Genomic DNA, 20750 nt, shown 5'->3' with positions numbered 1-20750 from the left:
TAGGCCATCTCAGTACAAGTCCCCCAAGTTCATTATGCCCACTGCCTGCCAGTATGCTGCCAGTGCTGTGTCTCTTGACGGGTCCAGATAGGGCACGTCCCAGACTGGCATACCGGGGCTGTACATTACAGTATTTTTGGGGTGCAGAACTAACCTCGACCATGCCCGCTGTGTGACTAACACTGGGTCCAGTTGGTTGCCATTCCCTTGCCTTCCCATGGCCACCCCATGCAGCAGAGTAGCCTTACTCTTCCCCTGCCTCTCTATGTCCACATATGATGGGTGTGACCCGCTCTCAGTCCAGTTCATCGCGTAGTATGCCTGTGCTGTTAAGTAATACAATTCGTAGTCCGGAGCTGCAAGCCCCCCCTGCTCGTACAGAAATGTGAGGCGCTGCCAACTGGCCCTTACCTATCCCTTCCACACGAAAGTGGAGCACGCACCAGTTCTCCAGCATGCGGTCTGGCATGGATTCTGCACCTTGGTGTATTTGTTTAACCGACGCAGGTCCAGGATGGGGCACCAACCGCCCGTCTTCTTTCTGACGAGGAAGTACCTTGAGTACACTCCGGAGCTCCTGGGGACGAGCTCGATGGCACCTTTCTTGAGCATCACCCTTACCTCCAACAGCAGTTGAGGGACGTGATTCTCCTTCCTGGCCACGGGAGGAATGCGAGGGCACTTCTTTTGGAATTCCAGCGAGTGCCGGTTGGCAAGGGTGTCCAGCACGCAACTGTCGGTGGAGATGGACTCCCACACGCTGACGAACTTCGTCAGCCGGCCTCCCACCGGGGTGCTTCGGTGGGGGCCCGACAACACGGCCGGGTCAGTCTTGCTTGGAGGAGGCCTTGGCTTGGCCTCCTTGACAATGACGGCGGCAGGATCCCCCTTGCTTGCCGCAACCTCTGTAGGCCTCCTGGGACGAGGAGCGGGCCGCCTGGCGGTATGTGGAAGAGCCACCGCTGGATCCCTTAGAGGCACCCTGTCTGCCTCCGGAGCTCCGAAAGGGCCGTCGTTAATGAAGTACCCCTAGGGCCCGGGCCGTCTCCGAGTCGGTCTTGATGGCCTGGAGCGACTCATCCACCGCCTTACCAAAAAGGTTGTTGCCGTCGAATGGCATATCCAACACCCTGGTCTAGACGTCCTGGCGAAAGTCCGTCACCTTGAGCCATCCTCGTCGTCGGAGGCAAACTCCGTTGCCCAGTGGCGAAATCCGGTATCGGCAATGTCCGTTGCCACCGTTATGCCGTGATCCGACGCCACCTCGCCTGTCTGCAGAATTTGTAGGGCCTCCGTCCTCTTGTTGTCCGGTAGGAAGTCTAGCAGGGGAGCTATCTTGAACCAAAGCTCCCTTTCGTAGCGGGCCACGAACGCTAAGGCATTGGCCGCCTTAATCGTCGTCACCGCCGACGAGATGACTCGTCGTCCCATGGAGTCCAACTTATTGCCCTCGCTGTCCGGCGGGGAAGTGGAAGTTGAAGCCGCCGCACCCGCTGCTTTCTTCTTGGCAGCTGCCGAGACGACAGAGTCCGGCGTGGGCTGGGCCCTGAGGCGCAAGGGAGCGGCATCGGGGACTCGGTACTTCTTCCCGTACCTGTCCCTCTTGGCGGGTGTCGTGGAAGGGTTCTTGAGGATAGCAAGCCCCTCGTCCCAGATGTCGTCGAGCAACGGGACCGCGAGGACCGTCTTCCTCTTGGACTCTCGTCGTTGGTAAAGAAACCCTTCCTTTTTTTATTCTTCAGGGCAGAGCTGGAAGAGCTCGGATGCCCTGGTTATCATGGCGTGAAAGGAGCCAATTTCGTCGGCTGGAGAAGCCCGAGAGTGGGGTGATGACGGGATGTCCGTTGTGTCATCGCCGTCGTCCGTCCCCGTCGCTGTATCCGTCGCCGTATCCTCTCTAGGGTCCGGCGAGGGGGATGAGGGGTCCACAGGCCTCGCGGGCACGAAGGGAGGAGAGGGGTGGACTCTCCTCCGCTTGTTCGGAGGGCTTCCCGACGGGCCTGGTTCCGGATCCTCCGCCGGGGTCCGTGGTAATCTCGTCCTTATCTCAGTGCATAAGGATTGGATCGCCAACAAAATGGCCGCCGAGCTATCCTGGGGCTCGGGTAATGGCTGCGACGGGCGGGATGGCCGCTCCACTGGGCCCTCTTCGTCGCCATCGTCGCTATCTTCGATCACATCAGCGGGGACCATCCCCTGGGATCGAACCTTCTCAAACTTCTCGTTGAGGCCTATAAACCTCCCTTTGAGGCCCTTCCCGGTTTCCACCAGATCCTCCTCAGAGGCTGATTCCGAGTCTGTAATGGCCACCGCCCCCCCCCCCCTCTTTTTCCGCCGGGGACTTCACGGGGGTCTTATCGATGGGCTGGAAAGAGGATTCCCTCCGCGGTGGCAGGGATACTCTGGGCCCAGAGGCCGTTTCCACTGGCGTAGTCTCAGCCGGCTTCGCCAGGGTCGCAGCGACCACTTGGATAGAGGCCTTTTCTGGCTGGTTCAAAGCCCTCACCACCCTAGGTGCGTCCTGGTCCTTTGCCTTGGGGGGAGGGTCAGTGCCTCGCTCCCCCTTCGAGATCGACCGGGTTCTCGGACTTCCTCTTCCCCGAATCAGAGCGCTGGCTCGTGGTTGAACGTGCCGGGGAAGTCGCGCCCTGCCTGGCAGCCGAAGAGCCTGACCTTTCAGCACTCCCGGTGCCCGCGGACTCGCGGTGCTTGGCCTTCTGTTGGGCCCCCATCGCCGGGGCGCCCTCACAGGACTTAGAAGCCCGCTCAAACTTTTTCTTCGCCTTCTCACCTGCTGTGCCCTTCTCCAGCCAGGCAGCGATGCGGGAACGACAATCTTGTTTGGTCCGTTCCAAAAGGTTCTTGCAGAACGCACAGTCCTTCTCCACATGCGTCTTGTCCTCATGAAGGCAGTAGAGACATTGCGAATGCTTGTCCTCCTTGAAAATGTTTTGTAATCCCCATCCAGGGCAGCACCCGAACAGCTTGGATCCGGGTGTCGAGCTTCCTTTGTCCTCGGCCATGTCCGTTGAGGTAGGCCGCAGATCTTCCGGAATCCTCCAAGAAGCGTATACGCGATGAAAACTTCACCCTTGAGGGGCGTAGAAGAATTCCGAAACGGGTCCCTGTTATCGGAAGTAGAACCGGTGGAGCGTGAGGCTCGATTAAACCGAGAAAATGAGAAGATCTCATGAAAAGGCGCGAAAACGCCGCAAAAACTCGAGAGCTAAAGCACGAGGACTCCCAAAACTTGAGCGTGCAGTAAAAATCTGAGGATGGCTGCCAGAGGCGGGGTTTAGGTAGAGGGCAGTCATTGGCTGGGGGCAGTATGACCCAGAGATCAGTGATTGGTTACTACTAAGAAAGACAGATCAGAAACGAAACTGATACTGATTTTTTCTTTACCAAGGATTCCCAGCCTGACGACGGGGAATATTCATGAGCATGTGAATCCATGCCAGACCTATGCTGGAGAACAACAGTTACAGGTAAGTAACTTGTTCCTCGTCTTTGTGAAAAAGGATCTACCCAGCCACAGTGGTATAGTACCAAAGAGATAAAATAGCTTGGGCAGCATAATCATTTTCACTAGTGCCACCCGCCCCATAAGAGAGATAGGGAGTTGGTTCCATCGTTCAAGTTTAGTGCACACTGCATTAACCAATGTGTCGTAGTTAAGGGAGCGTACCAGACTTGCAGAGCGCGCCATCTCTACACCTAGATATTTCACCTGTTGGGGCGTCCATCGTAGATCGAACAGGTTACTGGGTTCACCAGTTCTGTCCGTCAGTGGGAATATTTCAGACTTGTTGCTATTCAAGCGGAGGCCTGAGTATTTCCCGAATTCTTGAACCGCAGCTATTATCCTATGCAGATATTTCCTTGGATTCCTTACACACAGCAAGATGTCATCTGCATATAATGTAATTAATTCTACCCGTCCAGATATGGCAATACCAGCCCGGGCCCTCATAAGGTCTGGCAGGGGTTCTTTCGCCAGCGCAAATAGCAATGGCGAAACTGGGCATCCCTGTCTGGTGCCGCCCGCTAGTTTCAGTATTGAAGATAGAACTCCATTCACAGACACCCGAGCGTACGGTTGCGTGTATAGTATTTTCACCCAGCGTATAAAGTTTGGGCCAAACCCATAATTATGTAGCACTCTGAACTAGAATGGCCAGTATACTGTATCAAATGCTTTCTGCATGTCCAATGACACTGCAACCCCCTTGGTGTCCTGTGGTATCCTCGCCAGTATATTATAGAACCTCTGTATATTTGACGCTGTCTATCTCCCCTGTACAAATCCCACCTCATGCACCATATAGGGCAGTAGCAGATTGAGTTGGGATGCCAATATCTTTGTGAATACCTTTGCATCTGTGTTGATGAGAGACAGTGGTCAATACGACCCGCAGTGTTCTGGTGGTTTTCCGGGCTTTAATAACAGAGTGATGACTGACTCCTGCATTGACTCCGGCAGGATGCCAGATTCTAGTTCCTCAGTCCACACTGATAAGAATGAACTCTCTGGAAAACTCTGCACCCAACCCATCTGAGCCTGGGGCCTTCCCTCTCGGTAAACTCTTAATCTCTTCCTTTATCTTGCTGAGCGTTATAGGTATTTCCAACGCATTACGAGCATCTGCCGACAGTTGCGTCATGGGTATCTTGGCTAGGTATTCATCGATCTCTCTGCTAGTGGCTTTGAGATGAGTAGAGGTTCTCATAGAAGCCATAGAACACCTTGCCGACCTCTTCAACCTTGTTAACCACCACCCCATCCTGTCTGGTTATACACAGGATGGTCGAGTTACCCCTCTCATTGCATACCGGCTGTGCTAGATGCTTCCCCGGTCTTTCCTGCTCCCTGTATCTGCGTGCCGCTGCCAGCCTATCAAAGTAGAGCAGCTCTCTCAGCTGCTTCTTGATATTCGTCCAACTACGTCTTAATTTCACCTCTAACGTGTTATGATGGGGTGCCCGCATAATCTGCTTGTAATTTTGCTAGAGAATCCTCTCGCCTCTTAAGTTCTCTCCTAGAATCGCAGAGTACCCCAAATTCAGTGGACATTGCATCTAAACTTTAAACGCTTGCCATAAAACAGCCTGCTTGCTCACCAAGCTCTCACTGCTTGCAAAGAAATCAGTGATATGCTTTGCCATACTTGACCTGAATACTGGATATTGCAAGGATGTGGCCTTGACGCACCATTGTGTTCTCTGGGGAGCTCCCTCTGGGATAGTCAGTACGAGCGACACAGGGGAATGATCAGACAGTGTTCTTGGTAGTATCTGTGCTTCTGCCACCCAACTCGGCACCCTCTGTGATGTTAACCAAAGATCTATATGGGAGTGCATGTCATGCACTGTCGAGTAAAAGGTAAAGGCCCTCTGCGTCCCATGTAACGAGCGCCACACATCCCTCAAGATCAGGTCTGTAATATGTGTGTGTGTATTGTACGTGCTGCACTCGTTCGGGGTCTGGGCGCAGCGGACGTGCGGTCCAGATCTGTGTATAGTATAGTATTAAAGTCACCGCCGCAGATCACTAATGCAGTGGGATATCTGGCACATTTTTTTAAATACTCCCTCGTAGAACTCTGAATCGTCTACATTAGGACCATATATGTTCATCAGTAAAACCTCTGCACTTCCCAGTTTCCCATGCACAATCACAAATCTACCACATTCATCGGTTTTTCTTGTGTAATGCATTAAATGGGAGCGACCTATGGGCCAGGATCATGACCCTGTGGGCTCTGGTCGAGTAAGATGTGTAATAGCGTCGCTCTCCCCATCCCTGGGCAACCTTACGGGCCTGGTGTTCTAATAAATGCATTTCTTGCAGAAACAGTATCTGGGCCTCCTGTCTGTTTACATATGCCATCACTTTATGCATCTTCATGGCCCAGATCCCTCACATTCCAGCTCAATAACTTCACCCCAGTCGGTCCACTTCTAGCCATCATCTCTCACATGTCTTCGGGCTATCTCCACAACCCTGTAGCATCTCCTTACTTGGCTGCAACATGTCATGCTCAACCTGTGCATTTTCATAACTTTTTCACCCCAACTTCCCCCGAATTCCTCCTCCCCCATAGTGCCCCGAACTTTGACTATGTTCCGTCCCCTTCCCATTCCCACACCTCCCGCCCCCCACCCCTACCCTGTTTAACAAAAATGTGCACTCGCATACGGGGCGACTGCTTCTGTGGTGACCCGGCATGCACATTATTTAAACCTTAGCTCAGCTTAAGCACCATGAACACCCTAAACTAACGTTGCCAAAACACATTACAACTTACAAAATTACTGACGAGATTCAGTACATCAAACATTTTAAATACCATGTCTGGTGCGTCGCACAACTCTTTATAGACCCTGCATTCCCTTCAGCCCGGGCACAGGCCTCGATTTAACTTTTAAACAAACTTTTCCAAGAACCCATTCTAGATTGCATATTCACTAGCGAGGTTCAGAGCATTCAGCATGTTTGGTATCATAAGTATATTATGCAACCGTTTTCAGTCATTATCCTTCTTCCGGCGGCTGCTTCTCTGGTATGGGGATGTTGGCCTCAATGAATGAAGCCGCCCCCTCTGGGAACGTTAAAAAGTAAGTTTTGTTTTTGAACTGCATACGCAGCCTAGCTAGGTATAACATAGCATAGGGTATTTTACGTTCCCCCAATAACTTTTTGACGCCGACAAAAGTGTCCCTCCTGCTGCACCGCCAGCGTATAGTCAGGGAAAATGCGAATCACGTTGGAGCCCATCTTCAATTCTTGCTTCTCCCGTGCGGCTTTCAAAACCATGTCCCTGTAGTTAATTAGCCGTGCAATTATTGGCCAGTGGAATGCGCCTGGTTTAGGTTTTGCCGTCAATGTTCTGTGATTTAATTAGGTTTTTAACCAACTCTGAGCAATTAAAAACTGCAGGTAAGTATCCCACTAAATTTACACTGATATTATATACACATTAACCTTTGGGCTGCTCTGGCTACAGAGCACTAATACTTTACTTTTAAATAGGGAAATTAATCGGAGCAGCTGTAGTGTAGCAAATCAAGTGAATAAAGAACAAGAACTACCAAATTAGATACCTAATATGAAGAAAAGGAGTTGGAAACACCATAAACAGTCTTATAAATTAACGCACTACACACATCTTTCCCAAGCAAGAAAAGTAGGGATCTACTGCCCTTAGTCACAAGTCACTATTAAATACTTTTTAGAAGCCTAGGAGACCTCAAAGAGGCTCACCCCCGGGACTCTGATTCACTTAAGGACCACTTTGGCAGATCCTCAAATCACTTGGCCCCTGTACTCTGTCTCAGTTCCAGTGAAGAAGGTCTAGGGGTCACAAATGCAGAGCCCACTTTTGGTGTCTGGTTTTAGATTTGGAGGTTTTGCACACTGGTGAGAGTTTTCTGGGACTGGATATCTGGATTACCGTGGCATGATAAAGAAAGGACTGCCATGTTGTTGGTGATCTCAGAGGACCGCCTAGGACATGATGCAGGTGAAGATCACTGATGACCACTTTAAAGAAATGGCGAAAGGTGACCCTTGTGGCAGAAATAAAGAAGCTGTTCCTGCAAGTCCCCTCTTTGTGCTGCAGCACTGAAACTGCAGACTTCAGCCTCGTGTTTCACAAGTCGAAGGTCTGCAGAATCCCAAGTCTGAACTTGGGACAGTGACTGATGCAATGAGGTGGCCCGCGAGGAAGCTAGTCAGTCCACAGGAAGGTTCCCGGGGCACTTAGAAAGGCTCCCAAAGGCAGGATCCTCGAGCAGGAGGCTAGACTTGTTTTCCCCAAGAGTCCAGGTGTCAAGGCATCGATGAAGGCCTTCTGGAGATCAGCAAAGGAGCAGCACATAGCGGGATGGTTGATGAAGACCCTGTTGAATGGCTGCACTGATGAATTTCAGGTCTTGCCTCCTGCGAGGATCTGAAGGATTTCTGCTGGAGTCCTCCTTTTAGCCAAGATTTGGATTGATGTTGCCACCAGGTCCATCAACTGTAAGGATCTGCACCATTCAAACTGGCAGGGGCTGTCCAATAATGTGCAGCAACTGGCCAAACACTCTTCCTAGCAACAGAACACTCTTCCTAGCAACATATACTGTGGTTCTGATGTGGACAGAGGCCAGCCAGTTCCAGCCCCCACACCCGTCCACTCGCACAGATCTCTACTTTGCCCGGGAAAGCAGAACTTTCCCCAGGAAAGGGCTTTCCATATATGGCAAATCCAGCTCTGAGAGGGCAGGACAAAGGGCATATTACAAAATGGTTAGCCCGCTGAAAACCTGTGGACGACTTTTGCAGCTGACCAGTATCAACTCCAGTGCAGTCCCTTTGTCCTGATCTCAAGAAGGCCCTATTTGGGGCTTTCATATTAGCCTACTTGTTCGAAAAACATTTGACCATTTACTTTTGACCGAATTATTTCGATCGTTTTCTTGGTTGGAATGCGGTCAAATTTAATTAAAAATATATATGGGACGGGGTAAGGGAATAGGGGGGTTCCAGGCAGTCTCCCCCAAGTATTTTCAACCAAAAAAATTACCAAAAACAATTCGATCAGATGTGAAAAGGTCAAATATTTTTCACCATGTGGACCTAAACCAGTGCTTCAACCCCTGGATCCGTGGGAATAACTAGTCCCAAACCCTGTCTGCGAAACCCTCATAAGTAACCCTGGACCACCGGGTGGCCTGGCCAGCTGTTTCCTCAGCTACCTCGCTGCAGCCATTGCCAAACTGAGTGCATCCTTGGAACTTGAAGGATCTTCAACTTGCACAACAAGTTGCCTGCTTCTGCATTTTCAGCCTTCCAGTCCCAACCGCAGCAGTGCAGGGATAGCTCCTTTGTTTGCCAACTGAAGATCGCCCGTTGCCACCTGATTGTGGTGACCCCTGCTGGATCCCTCTTTCTTTGTGCCCTGGAGGTCTCCAGAGGTCACCTGACCCATGGAAGTCTGCATCTCTTCGTGGCAGGGGTGTCTAGCTGTCCAGTTTTCAGAACTATTTCACCGGAGCTTGAACCACCTACAGGCAAGACCAAATCGCAAAGCTGAAACTGACCTATGCACCCACGACCACTGGACCTCCCTAGACTAAACACAAGTAAGTGGGCCCAGCGGATATAGGAACCTTTCAAGTGGTACCTGGAAGAATCCGAGTAAGGGGGCAAGTTATACAACCTATTTCTGCCCCACTGCCATATGGTTACATGGGCGTAAAGTCCTGGCCCTACCTCTCCCTTATCTGACTAACATCAGTGGTGGTCTAGTCCTTCCCTGGTGTGGTGGGACTGGGAGAGACATTTACCTGCATTTCTTTTGATTTTTGGAACACTTAATCGTGAACACTGGCATGGCACAATCCAATAGTAAACCTACCTGAACAGTAGGACTTGTGGAACTGGTGACATTTGAGCACCAGGCCACATTTCATATCAGGACTAGTTGAGTACTTACCTCGATTATTATAATTCTTCATTTACTTTACCACTCATAGTTATTGAATTTATTGCTTATGGTTGTGCTAACTGTTGCTAAACTGTCTCAAAGGTAAAGTGTAGAGATTATATACAGAACCACTCAACGCCTGGTGAATGTAAATATGTATTTGATAATAATTTAGTAATGATACTTATGTGAGGTTTCCATATGTTTAGAGTGTATTCAAAATCCTAATAGAATATTTTATATTTTTGTGCTGACTTGTCTAACTGGAATTATTGGAGTGTTCTATGTGTCTCATTGTAGTCTTAGAGCGCTCTCACACCCTTCCTGATTCTAAGGCTTGCCACTCTGCTACCGTACTTCAACTTTGTTTGGCTAGACTTCAGTGTCTTTCCTGTTCACCATAATAAGTTGGTCACTAAAATCCATTTTAAGAGGGATCAAAGTGAGACTTCTGCAGATGGTATAAGCTTTCTCTAGGTACTCTAACATAATGTGGTTTTGGAAGGCCTTGGTGGTACTTTGACAGAGTGGAGAGGTTTAGAATAATCAAAGGGTCACCGTTCCAAGCCAGAAGGAGTAGAACATTTAGTTGAGGTGTTCTATTCAGTAGGCCACAGTTTGTTTGTTCGCTGGAGTCATCATTTGTTTTCCAAAGAAAAGGAAGTGTGTTATTAATATTATTGTTATTATTATTATTGTATTCATTGAGTGTGGTCACAAAAAATATATATAGTCCACGCTGTGAATAGAGTAATTCCTTCTTCAATATGTAATTATTTTCATAAAGGGCATGTATCTGCTGCCTCATTGGAGTATATGGTTGGAACCAAGAGGGTCCCCACATTGTTCCTCCAGGCTCTCCTCTGTTTTGAAGACTCTACTTTTGGAACTCCCCACTTTTTATACTTCAAGGGAAAGTCGAAACCCGGGGAGCTGCTTAACGTTGGGCAGAAGTGAACAAGTTTATAGTATCCAAAACCTGAACACACTCAGGTTTTGTGAAATTTTGATTTTTGTCTGCTTCCCCCCCCCCCCCCCCCCCCAGGGTGTCTTCACATTGCCCTGAGGAAGGCTATATTGATTGCCAAACGTTGGCTCTTCGCCGAAACGTGTAAATGCGCTCACACCTAATGAAGGGGCACATTTGAGAAGTCAAGATGATTACTTGCACGTAGGCAGACCCGCACATGGATATTTATGTACCATATCCAATAGAGGGATCGCAAAAATGTTTTGATGTCTTTAGTCACACCTCTATGGATTGTATAAGTTGATGAATTAACTGAAGATTTGTTTTCTTTCTCTTTCATTTGCATTTATTAATTGTTTCTGTTCTATGAATGAATTAATTGCACTAATTAATTTCCCTCCTATGATTAATTGTCTTTTCTTCTATATGCTTTTGTGTGTTATTTAGAATTTTTAACAACACTTATTTTCAGTGACAGTTTTCTCAGAGGTTAAGGATACCAGACGTGATATCATGGTTGATACATGCCCTTTATGAAAATAATTATATATTGAAGAATTAATTACTCTATTCACAGCGTGGACTATATATATTTTTTGTGATTATATTTGACCCCACCGCGGATGTCCACAAGCGCACCCCTTATTTGTTAATATATTAATTGAGTGTGGACCTAGCTTTGAGAAGCAACGGAGCGCTTTACAGAGGTATACAACAATACAGATCATAACAGAGCGCTTTTCAGAGGTTTCAGCAGAACAGATATACAGCAGAGGGTAGGATACAAAGGGGCTCAGTGAAGGGGTATAACTGTACCGGGTGGCAGGGAGGAGAGGTGCGGGCGACATCTAGCAAGTCGAGTGGCGCAAGGGGGCGATGTGATGTCCTAGGTGTTGAGGAGGGGGACTTATTGAAGAGGTGGGTCTTGAGTTATTTTCTGAATTGTCGGAGCGTGAAGTCTGATGCTGACGTGGAGGATGTTCCATAGTCTTTTGGCGTAGGCAGAGAAGGATTGTTTTCTGGTCCTTTCCTTTTTGCAGCAGCAGATTTCAAGTCTGTATGTGTCCTGGCTTCTGGTGGTGCGCTGTCCACTGGAGATGCTGAGTTTCTCCGAGATAGTTGGGTGACTAGAGGGGAGACTGCCTTATAGATGGTGCAGCAAGACTTGAAGGTGATTCATGTGTACAGTGGGAGCCAGTGAAGGTCGATGAGGGCCGGGGCGATGTGGTCGTACCTGTGTAGACACTTGATGAGGCATGCAGCCACATGTAGGACACAGGACCTGTGTAGGGGCACAAGGGAGGACGACAGAAGGCCTTAGAGAAGTACATTACCCCCATCCAGGTGGGATAGGGCCAGTGCTTGAATGGTGGATCTAAAGCTGTCCTGAAGGAGGAAGAGCTTGACTTTCCACAGGAGGGAGAGCTGATACCAGGCTGTCTGAGTTTTCTTAGCTATGTGTTATATCTTTGTTTATACATTGCAATGTAAATTGCAATGTAACTTAACTTATTACGTAATGCCATGTATGTGATGTGAACGACCAAATCACAAACATGTACATCTGATCATTATACTCCGGTTCTCTCTCGCCCATCAACTCCCTCAAAATGCTTGTACATGGATGTACAAACATCAGTGGCTTTATTCAAGGTATGTACTTTAGTGTGCATGCATTATTTGAAATGTCTTGCGTGTAGTGTACTCTCTCCATAGAGGTCGATAAGTGGATTGGAGTATGTGGACAGACATTGATGGGTTATTGGAAGCACTAGAGCGGTTTATGGGACTAGCGTGTGTATGTTTGGTAAATAAGTTATACTTTTTATCGCTTATAGCAGAGTGCAGCTACCTAATAACAACCCTGCCCTAATTATAGGACACAGTTGTAGACGCTCCCAAAAACCCAATCCAGGGGAAGGAAGGAAAACACTATAATCCCAGAGGCCTTTTCGTGGAGAAGGTTGTGGCAGGTAGTTGGAGACTGACGCTATGAGCTTTAAGGAGTTGGTGAAGACTATGGGGAGAAGGGTCAGGAGGAGGTGATAACATCAGGAGCTGAAGATGATACAGATGATGAACTGATGAGATCAGGAGGTAAATGTTGTACAGAGGAGGGGCAGTCCCAAATGGTGGTAGCACTAAAGAAGGTGGGAGAGGTGTAGAGGTGGCAAGAACATCACTTGATGACAGCTAACTGGTGTTGACGTAATGGGTCACATACAAAGGACAAAAAGGTATAGTTTGCATCGCATGCACCAATCGGATTTGTAGCATGCTAGGTACTAGATTCTGCTTACTGGGTGATACCTGATAGCCAGGGGCTGATCTTCTCTCTCTCGTCAATAATTGTTTTTATCCCTGTTGTCATGACTATGCCATGCATTTGAGATATAGGCTGCATTTGATGGCATTACTGGTGCATTTGGGACTGTGGTTGGCAAGTGATAGCAGCAGCAGAATATATGATGCCACAGCTCGCATGGTAACTATACCATGCCTATGACACATTGACTGGTTCTGGCCTGGGAATTTGATGCTGCACCTGTGTTTGTAAACTATAACAATGATTTAATGGAGAAGCCAACGCTGTTAACTTTGTCAGTGTTGACGTGCTATACACTGGAGAGCATTTTCTTTATCCGCTCCACCACTGCTGTGCCTCGCTTGGAAACTAAGCCGCAGCATATGTGCCCAGGGTCTGGGCATCAGAGCACATTGTCAGAAGGTCCATACCGTCTCTCAGGCAGTGGTTGTATCCATGTAATAATACAGCACCCAGAAGGCCCCTGTTTTAATTCTTAGTGAAAATACTCTTCTATGGGAATAGTATTTACAGGAAAGCCTGCTGCCTTAGCAATTGCTATCAAGTTGTGAAGCAGAGCAAGGAAGGACTAAGAGTAGCGGTACCACATAAGGTCATTTTTACTGAATCCACTATTCCTTCCACAGGTGGAGAAGACCCGACACCTGCTGCTGCTGCGAGAGAAGCTTGGTGATAGCATCCCCAAGTCTCTTAGCGAATCCATCTCCCCCAGCCTGAGCAGTGGCACGCTCAGCACCTCAACTAGCATTTCTTCACAGATCTCCAATGCCACCTTTGAGAGTGCCATCACCCCCAGCGAGAGCAGCGGATATGATTCCACAGACATAGAAAGCCTTGTGGACCGAGAAAAAGAGTTGGCCACCAAGGTAAGAGTGCATGACCTATTGTGTGCATGTGTGAAAAAATGGCAGGCTCACTAGACTCTCAAGCGTGTAATGTGGGCTTTGAGATGATTTTATACAGGAGCTCAAGCTGGTCCTATCATGAACTGGTATATTCCACACTGGTGCTCAAACGTTTCATGTGATGTAGGTGGATCCTAAATTGGCAATCCAATTTCTCATGTGATGCACAGGAATGTTCATAATAGTGCTCACACCCAGGAACATTGACAAGTTTGTTTTTATTTGGGCTCAAGCAGGTCTTATATCACAGGTGTATTCCTTATTGGTGGCTAGGCATAGGTCTGGTATATTATTTGTATGTACCTACTTGTGTTCTGATATGAAACTGTCTTGTTGGGGATTATGCATCTTGGGTAAGTCATGTGATATAGGAGTGCCCTTAATGAGCTTGTCACATAGCACAAGCTTCCTTCTTGATTGATGCTCAGGCATGTCATTTAACATAAGGGTTCCTTATAGGATGGGTTTCAAGTATGTCCTTTGACAGTAGTGTTGGTGCTTAGGCACGTCATGTGACACATCAAATAGCTTTCTTTCACACAGTTTATTTACATTTCACACAATGATTCCGGGAGCTCTGCCAACCAGATGAAGACCTTGTGACTGCCACCTCAAGAAAACATACAAACACGATTCTAAAACTGTGATGATGGCTAATACTGTGCTAAGGGCTGGCACTGTCACATTTTTGGAGCGAGCTCTGCAGTTTAATTTAGCTTTCTTTTGCCTGAACTCAGACATGCCAGCAGGAGAATGCATGGTGAGTGGAAGAACACAAAGGAGTAGCAATCTATCATGTAGCTGATGCATGCCAATAACATTGCCAGTCTATGTGCCCACACAATATTCTGCTTCTTTATTTTTCCGATAAGGTAGTGACGAGTCAGCACCAACCGTGTCAAATGTGCCAAAACCAAAATATGCTTTAAATGAACTATGAGTAAAAATGAAACTCTGATTATAATTTGGTTTGTCAGCACCCCTTAGCATTTAGCAAGATGTCTTGGATTTAATATCATTATAACATGGCTGTTTCAATACTTTCATTTTATAGATCAATTGGAATAGGAGAAAAGAGCAATGGAGGGATTTCTAAATTAGTAAATGTTGCCTTTTGGATGCTTGTGTACATCTTGCAGAGTCTAGCACCACGGTTTTCAAAAATCAATTTTCAAAGTTGATTACATTTACAGAAAACAAAAATGTGCTGTGCTATAAGAAGTATATTGAATTATTGGGAAAGCAATGTAACCCTGCCCTCACAATCCCTCCTGTACATCCTTTAAAATAGTTTCTCTTGTACTTGTCTCATTGACAAAGATGCAGAGCCATCCAGTGAGCTAATACGATAGCTCTGTGGACTATGCTTGTTCAGGTTGTTGCAGGTCCCAAGTTGAAGACCCTGCAAGATTGGCTCAGCTTCTCAACATTCCAAGAGCAATAAGTAGCAAGAAGCTGTGCAATAACACCTGCTTTTCAACTAGCTAGAGTAAAGTTAGAATCCTGTCTGTGCTACATAGTTTTTTAAGGGAGTAGTGTTTTAGTAGATAATTGTTTTGTGTTCATGATGTAGAGTTATTTAGTATTTTGTGTAGCTCTGCCTCTCATTCTTTACAATTAGATATTCTCCTTGCCATCTATCTCAATCTCATGTAATCTTAAAAGTATACATTACTGTTGAATCTACTTCAAGTTGGGTGGTCTGTGAATCAAATTTCCCAAGTGGTTGATACTCGTACACGTTCTGCAACACATGTGATCCCAGTTGGTGAATAGGTCAAACTGATAATGTAATGATTTCTCCAGTATTGGATCTTTCATGGACGTGCATGCTCTTCAATTTTCCCCATCGTCAGCCTGGAATCCTGTGTAACATTAAAAAGGTTTACCTTTAAATGTATGAACTGATTGTCACTTTAGTGCTCCATTAGAGTCATTCTCGTTCCTACTGCCCACTGCCAATTAGACAGGCACTCTTAGCTCCACCCCTGGTGGCTATCTACAGATTGTTTTACTGTATGTTAAATGTTAGGAGTACTCGAGCAATCTCTCCAAGATATTCAACGATTTTGTCTATTTTATTTATTTGTAATATACTGTGATGAGTCTAGCAATATCGTCACTTATTCTCTTAAGGTAAGCTTCACCTACGTGGCCAGGGAAATGCAAAAGCTACCTGACTCTGGCCCTGGGGGTGGTTATCTGCAGGAGGATCACTTAGGGTAAGACAAACTCCAGCAGGACAAGAAAATACTAGACCGAAATAATCTTGCAGCCATAATTTCTAATGATATCCATGTGCGTGTACAACATACCTATATGGCTTATTGTGGTGTAGATGAAGAATATCTAAATGTCCCCAGCCAGTCACCTTATCTAACCCCGCCGCCCCTTATAGTACTGAGAAGAGGAAGAGGGATGGAGCAATGAAGATGACGAGAAGCGGTAAGCCAATGCTGCGGTGTAGTCTGTGGAAATTGCTAATCCATGACGGGAAGTTTCGCACTGCCACAGCTGACAAATTTACGAGAGAGGCAAAGATGGAGTTTGATGGTAACTTGTTCTGATGCCGGTCAGAACGCTGGAGGTGAACAAACCGTTCGAAGCAGCACAGAGACTCATCCAAACGGCATGGAAAGAAACCAGAACAAAGGTAGCTCACAGATTGAGAGGCAGTGGAAGCTGTGCGCAGCAGAAGAAAGCAAAACGAGAGCCAGCTGACGAACGGGACGCACACCGAGTCAGCAAACCGAAGCAGATGGAGAAGTAGAGACGCAAGGGGCACAAGCTGCCCGGTAAGCCCAGATAAAGCAAATGGGTTACCGGGAGGTCTGAAAGTGTATGCTGTGTCACAGAACACATTGACAGTCAGGGACACAAACCTGTAATAAAAAAACCTCTCGGGGTACTATCTCCACCCTTCTACTTCAAGGATCCGTCAGCACACAAAAAAGAAGGGTATATGGAGATCAACAGAATTGTCTTTCGGGGGGGGTGGCTACAGGGCCATGTAGAAGGACGTGCTCCCGGAAGAGCTCCTGCAGATCCTTCATTGATCCTGCACATAAGTGCACCAAATATCATTGGGAACGTGTGGAAATGCCAGGACACAAGTATGAACAAGTGAGGCAGGCTCGTAGCGGGTTGCAGACTATCTGATCTGCGTGCCTCGGAAGATCTGTGCCCTTGAAGAACGAGAAGATCCGCCAAGGGAAGATCCAAGATGGTGGGTGGGCTGGAACAAAGGAACGAAACAATACGGTAGAGGACCAACTAGACCAGCGTGCACATAGGCGCTACGGGCGGACTACGAAGGAGGGGAAGATCGCAGAGCAGAACTGGCATGCGACACCGGTGGAAGTGCAGGCGTACAGCAGGGAGTGCAAGAAAGTCACCACCGCCGGACCCACAAACCTGGCAACGTTTACGGGTAAGCGACCCAACCGCTGGCGACCGCGCTTCGCCCCTGCATGGGCTCATGGGAAACCGCGGAAGCGAGGAGCCCTTAGCGTGACCCCGGCCACAGGCACGAGTGTTGAGGAGGCAGGCTAAGAGCGGGCGAGAAAGGAGCCGCACGAACAACAGTCCTACGGCTGCACCCTCAGGCATGCGAAACCAACCGCACGGCCGGGCGCACTGGGCGTACGCTAGGAACGGACACCCTGGAACAACTGAGGGGCGGAAGCGAGTGGAGATACTCGCAAAGATAAAACACAGGCGCGTAAGGCTGCAAGCAGCAAGATCACAAGGGCAGGACAGTGCTAAGCCCCACTCTACACAGAACATTGCAGAAGCCTTAAAAATGGCAGAGGGCGCAGAAGTCCGGCAAGCCGGCAAATGAGCATTGTGGACACCTCGCCTGAACATAGGCGCTACCGGCATTACAGCAGCGCTGTCGGGTCCGCTGCGGGGCCCAGGACATTACGGAGCACCGCACCTTCTCAAAGACACTGGTAAGAGCGCTTGGGGCATGCGAAAAAGCACACAAGGGACACCACATAGTGCCAGCATCGAGGAGGGCCAGGGGAATGAGCCAAAGCCTGTGACACTGTAAATAGGAGGCCGGCGCCCTGCCAACCCCAGTGGGGAGCCAGATTTGTATAACAGTGTGTGTGGAAGGGAGTACAAGGAAGAAAGGCAGGACAGGGCAGTAAAAGACACTGTGCCGCGGGAAACAAGATCCCTGCCAGCAGAATAAAGCAGCTGTGAAAGTGACGCCCCGAAAGACCCACACCTAAGAGAGGACACGTGAAGACCCTGCAGGGGCATAGAGCATAGCCCCAAGAACACGACAACAGTGGCATCGCCGAGAAGAGGAATAGGACACGGCAAGGTCCGCAGTGCCTCCCTGCTGAAGGGAGGGAGACACAGCCGGCGGCGGGACGCTGGGTCCTGCACAACAAAGGTGCTATATTCGGCATAACTCATGGACAAGGCGGGTACTGCTCGCCCGACCCCGCCATCAAACGTTGGCACACACTACAGAGAGCTATAACAGATAACATCGGTCCCATGCGGGTCCGCAATAGGTAAGAGGACAAAGTACGCGGGACCTACGGCCCACATTCGGAGGCAGTCGGAGGGGCTGCAGTAGGACAGCGTCCATTAGAAGTAAGGGCGGAGCGCAGCGAACGAAAATCAGGTGCTGCAGACGTTGCAGATGCTGTAGATGCGGCTGAGGCAGCACGCACCATTGTAACAGCGTTGCTGCAGCTATTGAACGGCGACGGAAGGGGGGCCCTGCTTCTTACAGCGCCACTGGCCGCACCAGAAAAGGAACAGTGGGGATAACACAGGCAAGTGTGCTAGACTAACCTAGCCAGTTCACCCCGGCAGCAGCTGCAAACGGTTGGTTAGGGCCACTCACGGAGATAAGTGCATAAAGAGCCATAAACGAAACTTCACTGGACGGCCAGACAAGATAAGTTCCATAGCGCCCTTTGTGAAGGTCACTGGAAAGTGGCGACATCAGTCCCCCAGAGCGAGAATCCCGACATGGAGAATCAGAGGCGAGTCCCTGCCGGACTCGGTATTCTGAGAGGCTTTAAGGGAGGAGATTATCGAGTACTTCGACATCAACACAGGGAGCGTGCAGTCAGAGGGAACCTTATGGGAGGCGTTTAAAGTGGTAGTAAGAGGCGCGGCCATCTCCAAATCCAGAGGGCTACAAGGGGGCATAGAGCGAGAGCTACAAGAGACAGAAAAACTGGAAGAAATGATGGAGGGCACCTCACAGAAGGACGCCGAACAGGTGGACTTATTACAACAAGCTAGTAGGGAGCATTGGGAAAGACTATGTAAATGGAACTATAAAAGATACTTCGAAAGGCAGCTGGTGGGGGGAGATAAACCGGGAAGGCTGCTAGCATGGCTATACAAAAATGAGACACCAAGACTAGTTGTCAGAGAGATAAAGGGAGAGGAAGGACAGACCTGGGACACCCAAGAGGGGGTAAACGAGGGGTTCCTTAGTTTCTATAAACGCCTCTATGATGACCCGGGGGAGGAGACGGGTCGGGAAATCCAGAAAACACTGGAAGACATAGGATTACCCAAATTAAACGATGAAGAACGGGAGAACCTGGACGCCCCAATCACAATAGAGGAATTGGAGACGGTGGTTCTGCACCTATCCACATGCAAAGCCCCGGTGTCAGACGGGCTCCCTAGTGAATTCTATAAAACATACAAGCAGGAAGTACTACCCCCGCTGCTAGCCATGTTAAATGAAGCGTTCGAGAGGGGAAGATTGCCGGAGCCTCTGGGGGAGGCGGTGATTATTCCACTCCTAAAACCGGGTAAGCCAAATATGGATTGCGGGTCATACTGACCCCTGTCCATGTTGAACCAAGATAGCAAAATTCTAACGGCAGTGCTGGCAAACAGACTCAAAAGGGTGATTGTCAAACTTATACACCCGGACCAAACAGGCGATGTCCCGGGCAGGAACATAACTGACAATCTTAGGAGGCTGCACCACATTATAGAACAGACAGAGAAGGGTCCAGGCGAAATGGCTATAGTCTCGCTGGACGCAATAAAAGCTTTTGACTTTGTGAGGTGGCCGTGGTTTTTGGCGGCCCTAGAGGAATACGGGATGGGACCAGGGTACCTGAGGTGGGTGAAGATGATATGTAGCTCCCCAATGGCCAGGGTCAAAACGGGTGTGATAATTTCAAACAAATGGCAGCTAGGTAGGGGCACTAGACAGGGCTGCCCCTGGTCGCCCATTCTCTACATTCTTGCATTGGAACCACTAGCGATCTGTCTCAGACAACATTCTGGGGAGATAGGAATCCACACGAAGGGGGGACCGCACCTGATATCATTGTACAGCAATGATGTACTGCTGTACCTGCGCTTCCCAGAGGAAAAATTACAGTATGTTCTGGAAATGATAGACCGCTACGTGACCCTCTCGGGCATAGCAGTAAACCCCAAGAAGTCAAGCATGTTCCCCCTGGGAAGATATAGAGGGGCCCCGCACAGGAGCCTACCTGTTTTGCTGATACCCTGGCGGACCAGGACATTCCGATACTCGGGGATTAACATATATCATACGACCGCGGACAAACATTAACACAATACAGAAAGGGCAGAGGAAGGCATCAAAAATAGTATGGGGTTCTGGGCAAGGCTCCCCCATGATGGGAAGGGCGGCCCTGATTAAGATGGTGGTTCTGCCCAGGCTGTACATTTTTTCACGAACATCCCACACATGCTCCCTAAATGCTTTTTTACGAAGCTCCACAGCCTATGCAGGGGCTTCTTGTGGCATAACTCCAGAAACAGGGTGGCCCTTTGGAAGCTGCAGAACCCTTGTGATAAGAGGGGCATAAACCTACCGAATCTCGAGATATACGACCTGGCGGGACAGCTCGAGTATGTGGCAAGGTGGCTGTCCGAAGAGGAGACGGCCGAAGCTAGACTGCTGAGCAGGGATTCCGCCCCGTTCTTTCTGAGGCAGCTGGTGTGGCTGCCTCGATCGGAGATGCAAGGTAGCGCGAGATTGCAGGAACTGGGTCGGAAAATGTGGCGCAGAGTGTGCCAAATAGTGGGGAACCCGACCCCAAGCT

The 20750-nt window shown here is 48.8% G+C and overlaps 1 protein-coding gene across 24 annotated transcripts in view; it reads left to right on the top strand.

The window, feature by feature from the left end:
• KIF1B (kinesin family member 1B) overlaps positions 1-20750 on the top strand; it is a 2119562-nt gene that overhangs the window by 1950562 nt on the left and 148250 nt on the right. For all 24 annotated transcript variants that reach the window (XM_069609972.1, XM_069609971.1, XM_069609973.1 and 21 more), the window contains one exon: positions 13396-13635. In XM_069609972.1, the coding sequence (XP_069466073.1) occupies positions 13396-13635 (240 nt within the window). The remainder of the gene's footprint in view (positions 1-13395; positions 13636-20750) is intronic.

The sequence above is a fragment of the Ambystoma mexicanum genome, chromosome 8 (assembly GCF_040938575.1).
Source record: "Ambystoma mexicanum isolate Mex_15411 chromosome 8, UKY_AmexF1_1, whole genome shotgun sequence".
Classification (NCBI taxonomy): Eukaryota; Metazoa; Chordata; class Amphibia; order Caudata; family Ambystomatidae; genus Ambystoma; species Ambystoma mexicanum.
This window is presented reverse-complemented; position numbering and strand designations above follow the sequence as displayed.